Source organism: Stegostoma tigrinum, chromosome 42 (assembly GCF_030684315.1).
Source record: "Stegostoma tigrinum isolate sSteTig4 chromosome 42, sSteTig4.hap1, whole genome shotgun sequence".
In the NCBI taxonomy this organism is placed as follows: Eukaryota; Metazoa; Chordata; class Chondrichthyes; order Orectolobiformes; family Stegostomatidae; genus Stegostoma; species Stegostoma tigrinum.
The window spans coordinates 4,270,667-4,290,280 of record NC_081395.1 but is presented as its reverse complement, the minus strand read 5'-3'; the positions used below and the strand labels follow the sequence as shown (position 1 = coordinate 4,290,280).

The window sequence follows — 19,614 nt, the reverse complement described above, 5'->3', positions numbered from 1 at the left end:
GCCCCCGAGTGGCCCAGGACTATCCGAAACAGCCCACACTGTCCATCCTCAAACCCACCCCTGCCCCCTCAACCACCCGCGCCCTCCCTCTACCAATCCCACACCAAGCCGCCCCCAACCCCAGTATACACCCCCAAACCCACAGCACCCACCCACAACCCCCGCTAACCGCACCATCCACCCTCCCCCAAAGCCATCCAAACCCATCCCGACATCACCATCATCCACCATCCCCTACCCCTAATCGCACATCGCCCACCCCCGACACCACACTGCTCACCAGTACCCTCTCCCCACCCAATGGCACTGTCTGAACGGGCAGACCTTCACTGACACATTGACCCTTTCGTTACCTTCGATCGTTCACCACAGCATCACATTCGTGCACAGCAAGATCCCACAGCCCAGGTCATTTGCGTTTTGTGATGTTGGTTGATGGACAAGTATTGCCCTCAGGACCCTGGGGAGAATTCCCCATGCCCCACCATACTCTTCTTTTAATAGCAGTCCTGGGATCTTTTACACCCCAGTCCCCTCACAACTCCATACAGAGTGGTTTGACAGAGTCTCAGTTTAATGTTTGATCAGAAACATGGCGCCCTCTGACAACGCCCGCTCCCTCAGCACTGACCCTTCCACAGAATTAATAAGTTGAGGAATTTGCCGTGACTTCATTTAGAAATCAGTTAATCTGGAAAGCAGATAGTGAAGCATATTAGACACTGCTGGAATGGTGACAGTGGTAACCCAGACCAGTTAAATGGGATTGGAATGGGCGGTGAATGTATTGAACAGACAGGTGGAATGATCGCCTCTGTGCTGTTCTCTGGTTTCTCCCTTTAAGGGGCACATCAAGAGCCTTCTTGGACTGATGTTTATCAACCCTCATCATTTTACCATTCGAGTTTTTAATGATGTGGGGCATGAGGCCTGAATGGGTGCTGGAAGCAGATTCTACAGGAAATGTCAGATAAATACTGGAAAAGGATGAATTTATGGGGCTGCGGGATGGCAATGGGATCCTGACACTGTGGAAGCAGGGTCTTTGGCCCAACAAGTCCATACCAACTCTAGGAGGAGGTTCCCACCCTGCCCTACCCATGGCCAACCCACCCTAACCCGCACATCCTTGGGCACTACGGGACAATTTAGCACGGCCAATCCACCCTAACCTGCACATCCCTGGGCACTATGGGACAATTTAGCACGGCCAATCCACCCTAACCCGCACATCCCTGGGCACTATGGGACAATTTAGCACGGCCAATCCACCCTAACCCGCACATCCCTGGGCACTATGGGACAATTTAGCACGGCCAATCCACCCTAACCCGCACATCCCTGGGCACTATGGGACAATTTAGCACGGCCAACCCACCCTAACCCGCACATCCCTGGGCACTATGGGACAATTTAGCACAGCCAATCCACCCTAACCTGCACATCCCTGGGCACTATGGGACAATTTAGCACAGCCAACCCACCCTAACCTGCACATCCCTGGGCACTATGGGACAATTTAGCACAGCCAACCCACCCTAACCTGCACATCCCTGGGCACTATGGGACAATTTAGCACGGCCAATCCACCCTAACCTGCACATCTTTGGACTGTGGCAGGAAATCCACGCGCACACAGAATGTGCAAATTCCACACAGACAGGCATCTGGGGCTTGAATTGAACCCAGGTCCTTAGTGCCGAGAGACAGTGGTACCAACCACTCAGCCACCCTGAATGGGAGCCATTTTCCTCAAAGGGCTAGAACCTGTTGAATGGGCTGAGTGGCCTGCATTTTTAAGATTCTGCAAATGTTTTGATGTCAGCAAAAGCTGGAAAGCTCGTTTAACCACAGACAGGGTTCTTTAAAAGGCAGGTGGAGCCGCAGCTGTTCGCACAGACACAGATATTTGGAAATATTTATAAAAGCGACGATAATGTGTTGGGAGCCAACAATCAGGGCGGAACCTGGAGGTTGGGGCGAAGAGTTGGGGGGAGGGAGGGGGAATGGACCGGCGGGGACCGGAAGTAGACGGGGAACGCATGTCCCCCGATGACGGGCGTAAACCGGAAACGTCGCTGATGGCGCCTGACCTGCTGTGCCCCTCCAGCTCCACACCGTGTTAGGCACTGACTGCGGCATCGGCTTGGTGCTTTGTACCTCCGACGGGAGCGAAAGTCGCCTGGAAGGTTGGTGGTTGGGGGAGGACCGGAAGTAGACGGGGGGGAAACCAGCAAGGAGAGGAGGACCGGAAGCCGACCTCGGGTTTGGGGGTGGGGGAAGAACCGGAAGTGAGGGAATGGTGCGCGGACGCTGGGTTGCCTTAGCAACGGGGCCTAGTCCGGGTCGGAGCCTGAAGATGGAGGGCAACGAGCGGTGAGTGACAGCCCCGCTCCCCCAGAAAGGAGGCGGAGGGCGAAGTGGAGTGTTATTAAAGGGAGGGGGGGGGTGTGGTCCCTTATTTCAAGGCGATTGGAGTATAAAAGTAGGGAAGTCTCACTGTAAGCGTATATGTTGCTAGGTAATCACATCTAGACTGCTGTGGGTAGTCTGGACCCTTATTTAAACTGGGACAGTTTGGAGAAGGTTCATTAAGGATGATCCCTGGTATGGAGGGATTGTCTTATGAGCAAAGCTAAATAAGTTGGGACTCTACTCACTGGAGTTTAGAAGAATGGGAGGTGATCTCATTGAAACGTATAGGATCCTTCAGGGGCTTGACAGTGTAAGTGTGGAGAGGATGATTCCCCTCAGGGAAGCGTCTAGGTCTAGAGGGCATACTTTCAGAATAACAGGCTGTCAAGCCTTCTTTTGCCACAGGTAGCTGTGAAGGGTAGAGTCCCTGTGTAGACTAAAGGCCGAGATCAATGGATTCTCGACGAATTGGGGGAATCAAGGGTTACAAGGAACGGTCAGGTTAAGTGGACGTGAGGAGGTTTAATCAGCTTATTGAATGGCTGAGTAGGCTCAAGTGGCCCGAACGGCCGCCTCCTGTTGCCGTTTCCCTCGGGTCTGTGCAGGAGGGGATGGGGGGGTGTGACAGTAATAGAGGGGCCGAACAGTCTCCTCCTGTTTCTAAGGACCTGCAGTCCGTGCAGGAGGGGAGGGGGAGATAATTGGGAATTGGTTCTGGATCAGTTGGGGGGGAAGGATCAGAGAAAGCGGGTGTGAGGAAGGTCAGGTCAGCTGTCGAATGGCCACCTCCTGTCCCTATTTCTAATGGACAGGGACAGAGGGGACGGGACAGAGGGGAAGGCGGACTCAACGGGCGGGGGGCAAAAATGCAGTCCCGCACTGGATAAAGGACTAGCACTGTTGGCTCCCAGCACCAGGGTTCAATTCCAGCCTCAAGCAGTGCAGAGCTTGCACGTTCTCTCAGCGTGGGTCTCCTCCCACAGGAGAAAGGCGTGCAGGTTACACAGTGGGTTGGCCAAGGGAGATGCACAGTCAGAGGGATAGGGTCAGGGCTGGGATGCCGTTTGGGGGAGGCAGGTGTGTGGACCTGATGGGCTGCATGCCCTGCTTCCACGTAGAATCAGTGTTTCTCGGAAACGTCTTGTGCCGAAGAGAGCAACATCTTTAAGTGGAGAGAGACAGAAGAGAAACAGTTGTAATTAAAGGGCAGAGCAGCAAGTTAAGGGAAGAGTTGACAGTCAATGTTCATTTTAAATTGGAGAACAATTCAGTTTTGCTAAACACAAGTATTGAACGATATGGACTAGTATCTCATTAAATGGCAGGAACAGGCTCAAGCAGCTAAATAGACTCTTCATCCTGTGTTAATGTTTAGCTGTAACCCAGGCTATGAATAATTTACATTGATCTAGAAGTGAAAGGGTGGTGTAATGGCTTCACACAGCCATGATGTGGCGTTCTCTAACAATCTGCTTTCATGTTATTAAATAATGCACAGTCTGACAGTCCTCTCTCCTCTCCCATACAGCAGTGAAGCATGTGCCAAGTGGTTGGATGCTCATTATGACCCCGTGGCTAACCTCTATACATTCTCCTCTTGTGTGGGTAGGTGCTGTGTTCCGTCATTGTCTGATCTGCATCAGGAGCCTAATACGCGGCACAACTGATTAACCAGCCAAGTCGATCTTAAAGTTCCCCATCCTGATGGGGAAGTCCCTGCACGGCTGCCTCCTCAACAAGCTTCTGTATCCTCGGATCTTCCAGCAGTCCCTGATCAGGAATAATTGAGGGAATGTCAGGGAGATGTGGCTATTAGTGACTGAGGAAGCCAAAAATCCAGAAGTGGGAAGGAAAGATGGGGGTGCGTAGAGGGGCATTCCAGACCAACTGAAGGCTTGGACCCCAGGTTGGAGCAGTGGGAATTCGGGGCGAGGGAAGGTTCATTCATAAGTGCCTGGGTCTTTTCCTCAGGATAGGGGAGTCCCAAACTAGAGGGGGGGGGGCATAGGGTTAGAGTGAAAGGGGACTTCAGGGGCAACTTTTTCCACAGAGTGGTGCATCTACAGAATGAGCTGCCAAAGGAAATGGTGGAGGCTGGTACAGTTACAACATTTAAAAGGCATCTGGATTGGGACATGATTAGGAAGGGGTTGGAGGGATAGAGTCCGAATGGGACTGAATTAATTTAGGATATTGAGTCAGCAAGGACGAGCTGGACCGAAGGGTCTGTTGCCATCCTGTACAGCTCTACTAACCTCTCCCATCATTTGCTGGGTCAGTGGCCATGCTGCAGTCACATGCACTGGCCACTGGGTGGCACACAGTGTCTGAAATCAGCCCTCCCTGCTCAGAGTGGGGAGCAGTCACAGTTTTGAGATGGAATTAGTAACCAAGAACAAAAGGGCCAGTTTCCACAATGGTGACCATGATGTTATCCTCAGTGGTCACAGCAAATTCACATCAGGTTCACTCATGCCCTTGAGGGAACAGAAAATCTGCCACTTCTACACATGACTCCAGGCTCACAGTAATACAGCTGACTCTGAACTACCCTCTGAAATGGTAGAAGTGCAGCCCTGTAATCAAGGGGCAGTTTGGGACATGAAATGGGCATGTTGGTGAGCCCACATCCCCCAAAAGAATAAAAATGTTTTCAGAATTAGTGACCTTAGGTAACAGCTTTGAAAAATCCAGCACCAGAACAGTTAAAAGAACACCACTTTTAGACCAATCCCTTCCCCTCACTCCCCTCCCCAGTACTGACCTGCGAGAGCTTGGGTCCTACAGGATTTGAATGGCAGCAAAGAGGTACAGACCACCCCCAGAACATGGACTAAGAAGTCTCTCTCTCTCTTCCCCCCTTCCACAGCTCTGGCAGACTTGCATGGAGACGGAGAGACTAAGGTGAGAGTTTGTCATCTTTCTGGTTAATCTTGGAGGGGTGAACACCTACTAGTTGTGACCATCGTCAGGTTTCTGAAGTACTTTCAAACATCCTGTCAGTTAGCAACTGGAAACGCTGAGAAAGCGGCTGCTGTAACCTGTGCCCATTTCTATCAGCATGCAAATGGGTGCTGACTGGTACAGAGCTCAGACATCACTAAGCCAGGGGTGGGGTGCAAAGTTTCCTCTGCTTCACTCTCATCAGGCATTAGGATGCAAGAAAGTAGTTTTGTGAAGGGAACCACAATTTATACAGCAGGAGAAGAGGGTGCTGATTGGCTGGGCCATGGTTGGCACGGAGATGCACCAGGGAACTGTTAACTGTCAATCTTAGTTAGCTCATTAACCTCACGGTCTGCAGGTGGTCTCTGATTGGTCTGATTGTGAGCGAGCCAATCAAATAGCACCCTCTTTTCATATGGTCTGAATTATTGTCATTTTTCCTGTCTGGATTTCTCAGAAGGATAGACAAAACAAGTTCATCCTTTGTGTCTGTTTTTCTGTTGTGTTTAAAGATATTCACCACACAAGCACAACATTCCTGTTTACCTCGTTCTGAGCAGCTTGTGTCCCAAGAGAAATGTTGCTTCAGTGCTCCTTAGACAGCAAGAGTCCATGCTCACGCTGAGCACCTTCCCTAGATAACACCACCCAGTTTTTATCCTCACTGATTCTCAGAGATTGGTCTGGTGTGGGGTTAGATACAGGATAAAGGTCTTTCTACAGTGTCCTCCCCATCAGACACTCCCAGGGACACAGACAGCACAGGGTTAGATAAAGAGTAAAGCTCTTGTACGCTGTCCCCCCCATCAAACACTCCCAGGGACAGGGACAGCACGCGGTTAGACACAGGGTAAAGCTCCCTCTACACTGTCCTCCCCATCAAACACACCCAGGGACAGGGACAGCACGCGGTTAGACACAGGGTAAAGCTCCCTCTACACTGTCCTCCCCATCAAACACACCCAGGACAGGGACAGCACGCGGTTAGACACAGGGTAAAGCTCCCTCTACACTGTCCCCCCCATCAAACACACCCAGGACAGGGACAGCACGCGGTTAGACACAGGGTAAAGCTCTCTCTACACTGTCCCCCACAATCAAACACTCCCAGGACAGGGACAGCACGGGGTTAGATACAGGGTAAAGCTCTCTCTACACTGTCCCTCACAATCAAACACACCCAGGACAGGGACAGCACGGGGTTAGATGCAGAGTAAAGCTCCCTCTACACTGTCCCCCACAATCAAACACACCCAGGACAGGGACAGCACGGGGTTAGATACAGGTAAAGCTCCCTCGACACTGTCCCCCCCATCAAACACACCCAGGACAGGGACAGCACGCGGTTAGATGCAGAGTAAAGCTCCCTCTACACTGTCCCCCACAATCAAACACACCCAGGACAGGGACAGCACGGGGGTAGATACAGGTAAAGCTCTCTCTACACTGTCCCCCACAATCAAACACACCCAGGACAGGGACAGCACGGGGGTAGATACAGGTAAAGCTCCCTCTACACTGTCCCCCACAATCAAACACACCCAGGACAGGGACAGCACGCGGTTAGATGCAGAGTAAAGCTCCCTCTACACTGTCCCCCACAATTAAACACACCCAGGACAGGGACAGCACGGGGGTAGATACAGGTAAAGCTCCCTCTACACTGTCCCCCACAATCAAACACACCCAGGACAGGGACAGCACGGGGGTAGATACAGGTAAAGCTCCCTCTACACTGTCCCCCACAATCAAACACACCCAGGACAGGGACAGCACGGGGGTAGATACAGAGTAAAGCTCCCTCTACACTGTCCCCACCTTGTGTTGTTGGTGTGAGTGTTTGATTGAACTCCTGTGCACCCTGTCTAACCTCTGCTGTTGTTTTTGTGTGGGGCAATGATGCTTTCCGCAGCTGATTGTCGGGGACCTGGGAACAGGTCAGTCCAACATGAAGTTGAAGGTGTACAAGGGCACCACCATGCTGTCGGAGAACACTCTGATCGATCTGCCAACGGGAGTGGTCGCTTTCCTGATGGACACCAATGAGCCCAGGACCCCAGCCGTGGCTGTAGCCTCAGGCCCTTACATCTACATTTACAAGAACCTCCGCCCGTACTTCAAATTCACCCTGCCACCTCTGGAGGTGAACCCACTTGAGCAGGATATATGGCACCAGGCGAAGGAGGTGAGGACCCTCTCAATCTGTATCCTAAACTACCTTTCTCCCCCTTGCCTCGGCAGCTCCAGGAGCTAATGCCCCTTTCTCCAGCTCCAGCTACCGCCTCACCATATCCAGAGGGAATTCTGTGTCCCGCTTTGGGCGCCACTTTCCAGCAAGGACCTGAGGTAGCACAGCGGGTGATTTACTGCAACGGGACCAGGGATCAGGGCCCTCAGTGGATGTGGAGAGAGACTGGGATCATTCCCCTCGGAGCAGGGAAGGTTCTTGGGGGGGGGTGGGTGGGGAGGTGTGGGGAGATTGAATCGAGGTGTTCAGAATCAGGAAGGGGACTGTTGGATGGAGTCAGTGTGAGGGAGAAACTGTTCCCAGCTGCAGGAGGGTCACTCTCCAGAGGGACACGGATTGTTGGGAATTGGGAACAGAACCCGAGGGAGGTGGGAGATGAGGAGAATGCTTTATTTGAGGCAGTGAGTATCTGTAATCGGACACACTGTATGAAAGGGTGTGTGTTTGTGTGTGTGCCTGTGTGGGTGTGTGTGGGGCAGGGAGGGGGTGGGGTATTTCAAATTCAACAGGAACTTTGCAAAAGGGTGGGAGTCGGAAGAAAGAGGAATAAGTAGGTTGGGGGCAGGCGCAGCAGGGTCCAGGGGGGCAGAGCAGGGGAGGATGTGGAACTGAATGAATAGATTTTCCAAAGAGCCAGCACAGGCTGGATGGGGCGAATGGCGCGTTTCCTCGATGTGACAGATTGCTTCGCTAGGTTTGAACTTTTCAATCTCTGCCTGTAATTGGCGAATCATTCTCATCTGTTTCCTTCAGGACAAGATCGACCACCTGACCCTGAAGGAAATGCTGGAGAGTTTTCGGTGAGAGCCTTTTGGCACAGCGTGTGCCCCCGAGGGTGACCCCCCTGCCCCACGGGGTGGGAACCTGGGTACTGGCAGGGGAGTGAGTCTTTCGAGAGTTTGTTGTCCCCCACTCTCTTCGGGCCCCCTGCAGAATAGAACATAGAACATTACAGCACAGTACAGGCCCTTCGGCCCTCGATGTTGTGCCGACCTGTCATACTGATCTCAAGCCCATCTAACCTACACTATTCTATGTACGTCCATATGCTTATCCAATGACGACTTAAATGTACCTAAAGTTGGTGAATCTACTACCGTTGCAGGCAAAGCGTTCCATTCCCTTACTACTCTCTGAGTAAAGAAACTACCTCTGACATCTGTCCTATATCTTTCACCCCTCAATTTAAAGCTATGCCCCCTCGTGCTCGCCGTCACCATCCTAGGAAAAAGGCTCTCCCTATCCACCCTATCTAACCCTCTGATTATTTTATGTGTCTCAATTAAGTCACCTCTCAACCTTCTTCTCTCTAATGAAAACAGCCTCAAGTCCCTCAGCCTTTCCTCGTAAGACCTTCCCTCCATACCAGGCAACATCCTAGTAAATCTCCTCTGCACCCTTTCCAAAGCTTCCACATCCTTCTTATAATGCGGTGACCAGAACTGTACGCAATACTCCAAGTGCGGGTGCACCAGAGTTTTGTACAGCTTCACCATAACCTCTTGGTCTGGAACTCGATCCCTCTATTAATAAAAGCTAGCATAGCATGAATGTTCTGGTGGGGACAGCTCCCTCACCAGCAGCACAACCGCTGCACCCACCCCCTCACTGCCCCTAGAGAACAGCACATGATGTCCTGGTGACATTCTGTAACCAGGCTGAGAATCCTCTCAGCAGCGATGGTTTTAGAGAAAGCAAGTTAGCGGATGCCAGGATAGCAGAGAAGCCGTTTCCCACGGCACACTTGGTAGATGATCCTCCACTAGATCCAACTGCTCCCCGTCACTTACAGCCCCAGTGCCCCTCTGTGGGATCTTCCCATGCTGCCTGTTGAGCTTTCCCCGATTCCCCAGCTGCCTCGGGGTGTGAGCTCGCAAATTTATTTCTCTCTCTCTCTCACTTTCTCTTTCTCTTCTCTTCTCTTCTCTCTCCCTCCCTTCCCACCCGTCCCTCCCTCCCTCTTTCTCTGTCACCCTCCCTCCCCTTCTCAATTGTGCTCTCCCTCACCCCCCTCTCCTCCTCTCACCCTCCCTGTCCTCCTCTTCCCTATCCTGTCCCTCGTTCCCCTTCCCCCTCCCCTCCCCTCCCCTCCCCTCCCTTCCCTCATTTCCACCCCTCCACCGCTTCCATTTTATGATGCTGTTTGGCCCTCCTACCCCACACTGATTTGGCGCAGGATCATATTCTGTCTGTTTGATGCTCCCTCGGTTTGTCCCCAGGGCGCTTTACTGTGCTGAAGGCGCTAGGGAAATGCAGGTTGGTGAATCGAATAGCAAAGTCCTGCCTCTTGGCTGAGGAGGGACGAAGCGGTCACACAGATTGTGCGATGGAACTGTACAGCCTGATTGCACGCACCGTGTGCTACCTAACAGCCTGCAGTTTGTTACACTGCAGTTTCCCTCCCGTTTCTCCCGACTCCCCCTCCGTTCCTGGCAACTGCCTGCCTCTCTTCTGAATCTTCCTTTCTCTCTCTGCAGGGACAAGGGGGGCATGCGACTATCTGCAAGATCTCTCAGGTAAGCTGGCTCGCGGCGCGAGGTCTCACATTCCCAGGCAGTGCTGACAGCGTGGGCTTAACCAAAACCAAATTAAACTGTCCCTTTGTACACTGCAGCCGCGCTGATACTTGGCAAATCGCCTCAACATTTACTGTGGACTCTTGTCACGGCTGAGCTGTACTCATCCCACCCTCTCTCTCTCTCTCTCTCTCTCTCTCTCCCGCGCTTACTCATTCTTGTGTTTCTGCTTGTGGGAGTTTACTGTGTGCACGTTGGCCTCAGAGCCCTGTCATTCACTGTGAAGTTTTGGGGTATGTCAGGATGGTGAATGGTGCTGGGAGGATGTGGAATGTGAATCCTGGTTTGGGGATGTTCCTGCTGTTTGATGAGACACTGTGCCGTGTCCCCCCAGGGGGTTATTAGGGTGTGTGTGTGTGTGTGTGTGTGTGTGTACACACGTGGGAGTGAGTGAGATGTAATAGGGACACTGACAGCCTCTTCTCCATCAGGTACCTGATGTTGGAGCCCCATGAGATGGAGGCCTTTGTCAATGTCCACAAGATGCAGGCCATCAAATGCCAGGTACAGGCACTTTCAGTTTCTCACCTATCCATCCATCACTCTGCCTGCTTGCCTCACTCTCCAACCCTGCCTTGCACGCATTTCTGTCCCTCTCTCCGTCCCTCTCCCTTTCCCCCTCACTCTCCTTTGGACTCACTCTCTCCCTCACTCGCAGACCTTTGCTGCATCTCTCTCCATCAGCTCTCCCTCAGCTCTCCCTCTCTCCATCAGCTCTCCCTCAGCTCTCCCTCTCTCCATCAGCTCTCCCTCTCTCCCTCAGCTCTCCCTCTCTCCATCAGCTCTCCCTCTCTCCCTCAGCTCTCCCTCTCTCCCTCTCTCCCTCAGCTCTCCCTCTCTCCATCAGCTCTCCCTCTCTCCCTCAGCTCTCCCTCTCTCCATCAGCTCTCCCTCAGCTCTCCCTCTCTCCCTCAGCTCTCCCTCTCTCCATCAGCTCTCCCTCTCTCCCTCAGCTCTCCCTCTCTCCCTCAGCTCTCCCTCTCTCCATCAGCTCTCCCTCAGCTCTCCCTCTCTCCATCAGCTCTCCCTCTCTCCCTCAGCTCTCCCTCTCTCCATCAGCTCTCCCTCTCTCCCTCAGCTCTCCCTCAGCTCTCCCTCTCTCCATCAGCTCTCCCTCAGCTCTCCCTCTCTCCCTCAGCTCTCCCTCTCTCCATCAGCTCTCCCTCTCTCCCTCAGCTCTCCCTTGATGCATCTCTGTTCCTCACTCTCCCACTTCACTCGGCCTCCCTCAGACTCCCTCTCTTTCTCCATTGCTTCCTCCCTGCCCTACTCTCCCTCTCCTTACCCTCTCGCCCTCCCTTACCCTCTCTCTCTCTCCCTCCCTTACCCTCTCTCTCTCTCCCTTACCCTCTCTCTCTCTCCCTTATCCTCTCTCCCTCCCCTTACCCTCCCGCCCTCTCTCCCTCGCACCCACCTGCTGCCTCGCACCCACTGTCTCCCTCGCTGTTCCTCACTTAACCCCTCTCTCCCTCACCCTCTCCCTCCCCTGCCTCACCCTCTCCCGCCTCGCTCTCCCTCCTCTGCCTTGCTCTCCCGCCCCCTTGTGGTTGGGTGTGCCCCTCCTGCCTTGGGGTCTTGCCCTGCGTGTGCCTGGTCTGCAGTGTGTGGCAGCTGGCTCTCTCCCTGACCCTGTCAGTTGTTTGACGGCAGACGGTGATCACCTGCATGGCTACCCTCAACAAGAACATGGCAGACGATGATGCGGTAGGCTGCCTGGTGATTGGCACCGAAAACATGGAGGTGTGCATCCTGGATCCTGAGGCCTTTACCATCCAGGCCAAGGTAATCCCACCAGCTGCGCCGGCCCAGTTAGAACAGGAAGATCGGTATTGTTTCCGAACGAGATGCGGTGGGGGTGGGGGCATTCCCTCGTGTGTGCAGGGGGTTGGGGGGAGGCAGGAGAATTAAAGATTCAAGACTGATGTTTCTTAAATACAATTTTAATCCAGCAACCATAGACTACAGCAGTGATTGAGGCCATTCACCATACTGTGTCTGCTGAGTAAACTAGCCCATCCTTTCTAATCCCACGTTCCAGCCTCAGGAGCCTTGCAGCTTCCTGCACTTCAGGGCCAGATCCAGGCATGTGAGGAGAGATTGAGTCAACTGGTGCTACTCTCATTGGAATTTAGAAGAATTGGGGGTGGGGGGGGGGGGGCGCATCTTACATATACCTGTAAAGTTATGAAGCGAGTAGATAAGATAGAAGCTGGGGGTTTGTTCCCACTGATGTGTGAAACTAGAACGAGGGGGCATAGCCTCAAAATAAGGGTCGGGGGTGGGGGCGGCAAGTTTAGGACTGAGTTGAGGAGGAACACCTTCACCCAAAGGGTTGTGAATCTGGAATTCCCTGCCCAGTGAAGCACTTGAGGCTCCCCTGCTGAATGCTTTTATAGATTTTGAACAGATAAAGGGATTAGGGGTTTATGGTGTGCAGGAGGGTAAGTGGCGCTGAGTCTATGAAAGGATCAGCCACGGTTGAACTGAATGGTGGAGCAGGCTGGAGGTGGCAGATGGCCCGCTCTCCCTCTTAAGTTCTTAGTTTGAATGAGCTGAGGGGTTTCTGCCTCAAACTGGGCAGTGAATTGCAGACACCCCCCTGGGTCTGGGTGAAACAGGTTTTTGCTCATACCCTTGAGAACCTTTCTGCATTAAACCCATACCTACGCTAGAGGGAAGCAGCTGTTCCCTGTCCACGGTACCTGAGCCCCCTCTCTCTGTCGGGGTGTAGATGCTGCCAAGTGACAGAAAAGATACTTCACAATTTCAGTGATTCTGTGTGTGTGTGTGTGTGTCTCTGTACCAGCTGAATATCCCCAGTGTCGCTGTGTTTATGGATGTCACCGGACAGTTTGATGTGGAGTTCAGGATCATTGTCGCTTGTCGGAATGGAAATATCTACATCATCCGCAGGTAGGCAACCGATCTCGCCCGGGGGGGTTTGGGAGTCCTTTTGTCTCCCGTTCGCCGGTGCACGGACTGTGTCTGTACCTGTCGCTCTGCATAGCCCTCCTCCAACACGGTGCATCAAAACCAAAGTCACGCAGCCCTGTTTATGCCGCAGCCCTGTTTATGCCACAGCCCAGTTCCCGGTGTGAGCACACCGCAATTTTAAAACCCTCCTTTTCAAACGGCAATCCCTCTTCCCTATCTCTATCAGCCCGTACAGCCCCTCCCTATCTCTGTCACCCCCTCCATCCCCTACACCCCCTCCCTATCTCTGTCACCCTCTCCAACCCCGTACATCCCCTCCCTATCTCTGTCACCCCCTCCATCCCCTACACCCCCTCCCTATCTCTGTCACCCCCTCCAGCCCCTACATCCCCTCCCTATCTCTGTCACCCCCTCCACCCCCTCCCGATCTCTGTCACCCCCTCTGGCCCCTACACCCCCTCCATCCCCCTACACCCCCTCCATCCCCCTACACCCCCTCCCTATCTCTGTCACCCCCTCCATCCCCCTACACCCCCTCCCTCTCTCTGTAACCCCCTCCATCCCCCTACACCCCCTCCCTATCTCTGTCACCCCCTCCATCCCCCTACACCCCCTCCCTATCTCTGTAACCCCCTCCCTCCCCCTACACCCCCTCCCTATCTCTGTCACCCCCCTCCAGCCCCTACACCCCCTCCCTATCTCTGTCACCCCCTCCATCCCCCACACCTCCTCCCGATCTCTGGAACCCCCTCCAGCCCCCTACACTCCCTCCCTATCTCTGTCACCCCCTCCAGCCCCCTACACCCCCTCCCTATCTCTGTCACCCCCTCCAGCACCTACACCCCCTCCCTATCTCTGTCACCCCCTCCATCCCCCTACACCCCCTCCCTATCTCTGTCACCCCCTCCATCCCCCACACCTCCTCCCTATCTCTGTAACCCCCTCCAGCCCCCTACACTCCCTCCCTATCTCTGTCACCCCCTCCAGCCCCCTACACCCCCTCCCTATCTCTGTCACCCCCTCCAGCCCCTACACCCCCTCCCTTTTTCTGTAACCCCCCCCATCCCCCTACACCCCCTCCCTATCTCTGTCACCCCCTCCATCCCCCTACACCCCCTCCCTATCTCTGTAACCCCCTCCATCCCCCTACACCCCCTCCCTATCTCTCTCACCCCCTCCATCCCCTACACCCCCTCCCTATCTCTGTCACCCCCTCCATCCCCCTACACCCCCTCCCTATCTCTCTCACCCCCTCCATCCCCCTACACCCCCTCCCTATCTCTGTCACCCCCTCCATCCCCCTACACCCCCTCCCTATCTCTGTAACCCCCTCCATCCCCCTACACCCCCTCCCTATCTCTGTCACCCCCTCCATCCCCCTACACCCCCTCCCTCTCTCTGTAACCCCCTACACCCCCTCCCTATCTCTGTCACCCCCTCCATCCCCGTACACCCCCTCCCTATCTCTGTAACCCCCTCCATCCCCCTACACCCCCTCCCTATCTCTCTCACCCCCTCCATCCCCTACACCCCCTCCCTATCTCTGTCACCCCCTCCATCCCCCTACACCCCCTCCCGATATCTGTCACCCCCTCCACCCCCTACACCCCCTCCCTATCTCTGTCACCCCCTCCATCCCCTACACCCCCTCCCTATCTCTGTCACCCCCTCCATCCCCCTACACCCCCTCCCTATCTCTGTCATCCCCTCCACCCCCTACACCCCCTCCCTATCTCTGTCACCCCCTCCATCCCCTACACCCCCTCCCTATCTCTGTCACCCCCTCCACCCCCTACACCCCCTCCCTATCTCTGTCACCCCCTCCATCCCCCTACACCCCCTCCCTATCTCTGTCACCCCCTCCACCCCCTACACCCCCTCCCTATCTCTGTCACCTCCTCCATCCCCTACACCCCCTCCCTATCTCTGCCACCCCCTCCATCCCCTACACCCCCTCCCTATCTCTGTAACCCCCTCCATCCCCTACACCCCCTCCCTATCTCTGTAACCCCCTCCATCCCCTACACCCCCTCCCTATCTCTGTCACCCCCTCCATCCCCCTACACCCCCTCCCTATCTCTGTCACCCCCTCCATCCCCCTACACCCCCTCCCTATCTCTGTAACCCCCTCCATCCCCCTACACCCCCTCCCTATCTCTGTCACCCCACCCAGCCCCCTACCCCCCCTCCCTATCTCTGTAACCCCCTCCATCCCCCTACACCCCCTCCCTATCTCTGTAACCCCCTCCATCCCCCTACACCCCCTCCCTATCTCTGTCACCCCACCCAGCCCCCTACACCCCCTCCCTATCTCTGTAACCCCCTCCATCCCCCTACACCCCCTCCCTATCTCTGTCACCCCCTCCAGCCCCTACACCCCCTCCCTATCTCTGTAACCCCCTCCAGCACCTACACCCCCTCCCTATCTCTGTCACCCCCTCCATCCCCCTACACCCCCTCCCTATCTCTGTCACACCCTCCATCCCCCTACACCCCCTCCCTATCTCTGTCACCCCCTCCATCCCCCACACCTCCTCCCTATCTCTGTAACCCCCTCCAGCCCCCTACACCCCCTCCCTATCTCTGTCACCCACTCCAGCCCCCTACACCCCCTCCCTATCTCTGTCACCCCCTCCAGCCCCTACACCCCCTCCCTATCTCTGTCACCCCCTCCATCCCCGTACACCCCCTCCCTATCTCTGTAACCCCCACCATCCCCCTACACCCCCTCCCTATCTCTCTCACCCCCTCCATCCCCTACACCCCCTCCCTATCTCTGTCACCCCCTCCATCCCCCTACACCCCCTCCCTATCTCTGTCACCCCCTCCATCCCCCTACACCCCCTCCCTATCTCTGTCACCCCCTCCATCCCCCTACACCCCCTCCCTATCTCTGTAACCCCCTCCATCCCCCTACACCCCCTCCCTATCTCTGTCACCCCCTCCATCCCCCTACACCCCCTCCCTCTCTCTGTAACCCCCTCCATCCCCCTACACCCCCTCCCTATCTCTGTCACCACCTCCATCCCCCTACACCCCCTCCCTATCTCTGTAACCCCCTCCATCCCCCTACACCCCCTCCCGATCTCTCTCACCCCCTCAATCCCCTACACCCCCTCCCTATCTCTGTCACCCCCTCCATCCCCCTACACCCCCTCCCTATCTCTGTCACCCCCTCCACCCCCTACACCCCCTCCCTATCTCTGTCACCCCCTCCATCCCCTACACCCCCTCCCTATCTCTGTCACCCCCTCCATCCCCCTACACCCCCGCCCTATCTCTGTCACGCCCTCCACCCCCTACACCCACTCCCTATCTCTGTCACCCCCTCCATCCCCTACACCCCCTCCCTATCTCTGTCACCCCCTACACCCCCTCCCTATCTCTGTCACCCCCTCCATCCCCCTACACCCTCTCCCTATCTCTGTCACCCCCTCCACCCCCTACACCCCCTCCCTATCTCTGTCACCTCCTCCATCCCCTACACCCCCTCCCTATCTCTGCCACCCCCTCCATCCCCTACACCCCCTCCCTATCTCTGTCACCCCCTCCATCCCCCTACACCCCCTCCCTATCTCTGTAACCCCCTCCATCCCCTACACCCCCTCCCTATCTCTGTCACCCCCTCCATCCCCCTACACCCCCTCCCTATCTCTGTCACCCCCTCCACCCCCTACAACCCCTCCCTATCTCTGTCACCCCCTCCATCCCCTACACCCCCTCCCTATCTCTGTCACCCCCTCCACCCCCTACACCGCCTCCCTATCTCTGTCACCCCCTCCATCCCCCTACACCCCCTCCCTATCTCTGTCACCCCCTACACCCCCTCCCTATCTCTGTCACCCCCTCCACCCCCTACACCCCCTCCCTATCTCTGTCACCCCCTCCATCCCCTACACCCCCCCCCTATCTCTGTCACCCCCTCCACCCCCTACACTCCCTCCCTATCTCTGTCACCCCCTCCATCCCCTACACCCCCTCCCTATCTCTGTCACCCCCTCCATCCCCTACACCCCCTCCCTATCTCTGTATCCCCCTCCATCCCCTACACCCCCTCCCTATCTCTGTCACCTCCTCCATCCCCCTACACCCCCTCCCTATCTCTGTAACCACCTCCATCCCCCTACACCCCCTCCCTATCTCTGTAACCCCCTCCATCCCCCTACACCCCCTACCTATCTCTGTCACCCCCTCCAGCCCCCTACACCCCCTCCCTATCTCTGTCACCCCCTCCATCCCCCTACACCCCCTCCCTATCTCTGTCACCCCCTCCATCCCCCTCCACCCCCTCCCTATCTCTGTCACCCCCTCCATCCCCCTACACCCCCTCCCTCTCTCTGTCACCCCCTCCATCCCCCTACACCCCCTCCCTATCTCTGTCACCCCCTCCATCCCCCTACACCCCCTCCCTATCTCTGTCACCCCCTCCATCCCCCTACACCCCCTCCCTCTCTCTGTCACCCCCTCCATCCCCCTACACCCCCTCCCTATCTCTGTCCCCCCCTCCATCCCCCTACACCCCCTCCCTATCTCTGTCCCCCCCTCCATCCCCCTACACCCCCTCCCTATCTCTGTCACCCCCTCCATCCCCCTACACCCCCTCCCTATCTCTGTCACCCCCTCCATCCCCCTACACCCCCTCCCTATCTCTGTCACCCCCTCCATCCCCCTACACCCCCTCCCTCTCTCTGTCACCCCCTCCATCCCCCTACACCCCCTCCCTATCTCTGTCACCCCCTCCATCCCCCTACACCCCCTCCCTATCTCTGTCACCCCCTCCATCCCCCTACACCCCCTCCCTATCACTCTCACCCCCTCCATCCCCCTACACCCCCTCCCTCTCTCTGTCAGCTCCTCTGGCCCCAACAGCTCTTTGTGATTTTTTTGCTCTGCCAATTCAGTCTCTTGCACATTCCCCAAATTCCGTTGCTTTCCATGTCTTCATCTGGGCTCCCAGGCTCTGGGATGTTCCCCCCCGAACCCTCTCTCCCCGCTTCTTTAAGCTGCTCCTTAAAATTGCCTCATTTTGACTGAGCTCTGTATCATCTGTCCCAGATATCCTGTGGGGTGCTCGCGATGACACTCTGACATTCCCGGGAAGCATTCTGGGGACATTTAGCTGCACCGACAGTGCTATATAAATGCACGGTGTTGTTGTCTTTGCAGAGATTCAAAACGGCCCAAGCAGTGTGTCGAGTTGAATTCACAGCCTGTTGGCCTGGTGCGACTGAACAAAAACATTGTGGTGGGCTGTGGGAAGGAGACGCTGCATGCATACACTCAGAAGGTAAGCACACAGCCCGAAAGCTGGTTAATTAACATTTCATTGATGGGAACAGCTCACACACACTAGGATCCCCTATCTCCTGACCTTTGTCAAGTTGATTTTACATCATGCTGCCTGATAAGCACCAATGTCCCAAATGTTCTGTGATACACGGACACAAGGATGCCATTCAGTGCTTCAACCTGCCTTCTATTCTGGTGGAGGGTCAGTGCTGAGGGAGCGGGCACTGTGGGAGGGTCAGTGCTGAGGGAGCGGGCACTGTCGGAGGGTCAGTGCTGAGGGAGCGGGCGCTGTCGCAGGGTCAGTGCTGAAGGAGCGGGCACTGTTGGAGGGTCAGTGCTGACAGAGCGGGCGCTGTCGCAGGGTCAGTGCTGAGGGAGCGGACGCTGTCGGAGGGTCAGTGCTGAGGGGGCGGGCACTGTCGGAGGGTCAGTGCTGAGGGAGCGGGCACTGTCGGAGGGTCAGTGCTGAGGGAGCGGGCGCTCTCGGAGGGTCAGTGCTGAGGGGGCGGGCACTGTCGGAGGGTCAGTGCTGAGGGAGCGGGCACTGTCGGAGGGTCAGTGCTGAGGGAGCGGGCGCTCTCGGAGGGTCAGTGCTGACAGAGCGGGCGCTGTCGGAGGGTCAGTGCTGAGGGAGCACCACACTGTCGGAGGGTCAGTGCTGAGGGAGCGGACGCTGTCATAGGGTCAGTGCTGAGGGAGCGGGCACTGTCAGTGAGAATGCTTGAATTTGTCAGAAAGGAAAGCCCTGCTGATTACTTGGACAGTAATAGTAGTCTGTGGTTGAGTGAACATGGACGTGTGAAACGGTGAATTGTGTAAAAGGTTTCTTGAGCGTGTGACACACAGAATAGATAAGGAAGTGTAAACCAGTACATTTTTGAACGATGTTGTGAAGATTCAGTTCACATGTTCGCAAACAGAACTAGTCTGTGTGAGAGGCCAGGCAGTGTTGAACGTTGAAGGGAGTTGGGTGACTTTCTTCAGGAGTCACTGAAAATTAAGCCGCTGATGCAGTAGAGAGTTGGGAAGGTCGCTGGTGTGTGCCCTTTCTTACACAAGGACCTGCATCCAGGAGTAAAGGGGTCACACTGAGGCTACGCTGAGCTGAGGTGAAAGTGACCTGGAGCACTGTATGTGGTTCTGGTCTCGTTATCTATGCACAGGGACATGTTTGTCTTCGAGAGGGTTAGGGCTAGAGTCAGGGGG

At 55.6% G+C, this 19,614-nt stretch overlaps 1 protein-coding gene across 4 annotated transcripts in view; it reads left to right on the top strand.

The window, feature by feature from the left end:
- Window positions 1–2,049: 2,049 nt before the first annotated feature.
- bbs1 (Bardet-Biedl syndrome 1) overlaps window positions 2,050–19,614 on the top strand; it is a 32,001-nt gene continuing 14,436 nt past the window's right edge. For 3 of the 4 annotated variants that reach the window (XM_059641579.1, XM_059641578.1, XM_059641577.1), the window contains exons 1-10: window positions 2,285–2,376; window positions 3,944–4,020; window positions 5,285–5,319; window positions 7,274–7,546; window positions 8,363–8,409; window positions 10,087–10,125; window positions 10,617–10,689; window positions 11,836–11,967; window positions 12,992–13,098; window positions 18,286–18,406. In XM_059641579.1, coding sequence (XP_059497562.1) covers window positions 2,300–2,376; window positions 3,944–4,020; window positions 5,285–5,319; window positions 7,274–7,546; window positions 8,363–8,409; window positions 10,087–10,125; window positions 10,617–10,689; window positions 11,836–11,967; window positions 12,992–13,098; window positions 18,286–18,406 — 981 coding nt within the window. In that variant the 5' untranslated portion in view covers window positions 2,285–2,299. Of the gene's footprint in view, window positions 2,190–2,284; window positions 2,377–3,943; window positions 4,021–5,284; window positions 5,320–7,273; window positions 7,547–8,362; window positions 8,410–10,086; window positions 10,126–10,616; window positions 10,690–11,835; window positions 11,968–12,991; window positions 13,099–18,285; window positions 18,407–19,614 lie in introns of those variants that run through there. The other variant, XM_059641580.1, reaches the window with a different exon arrangement.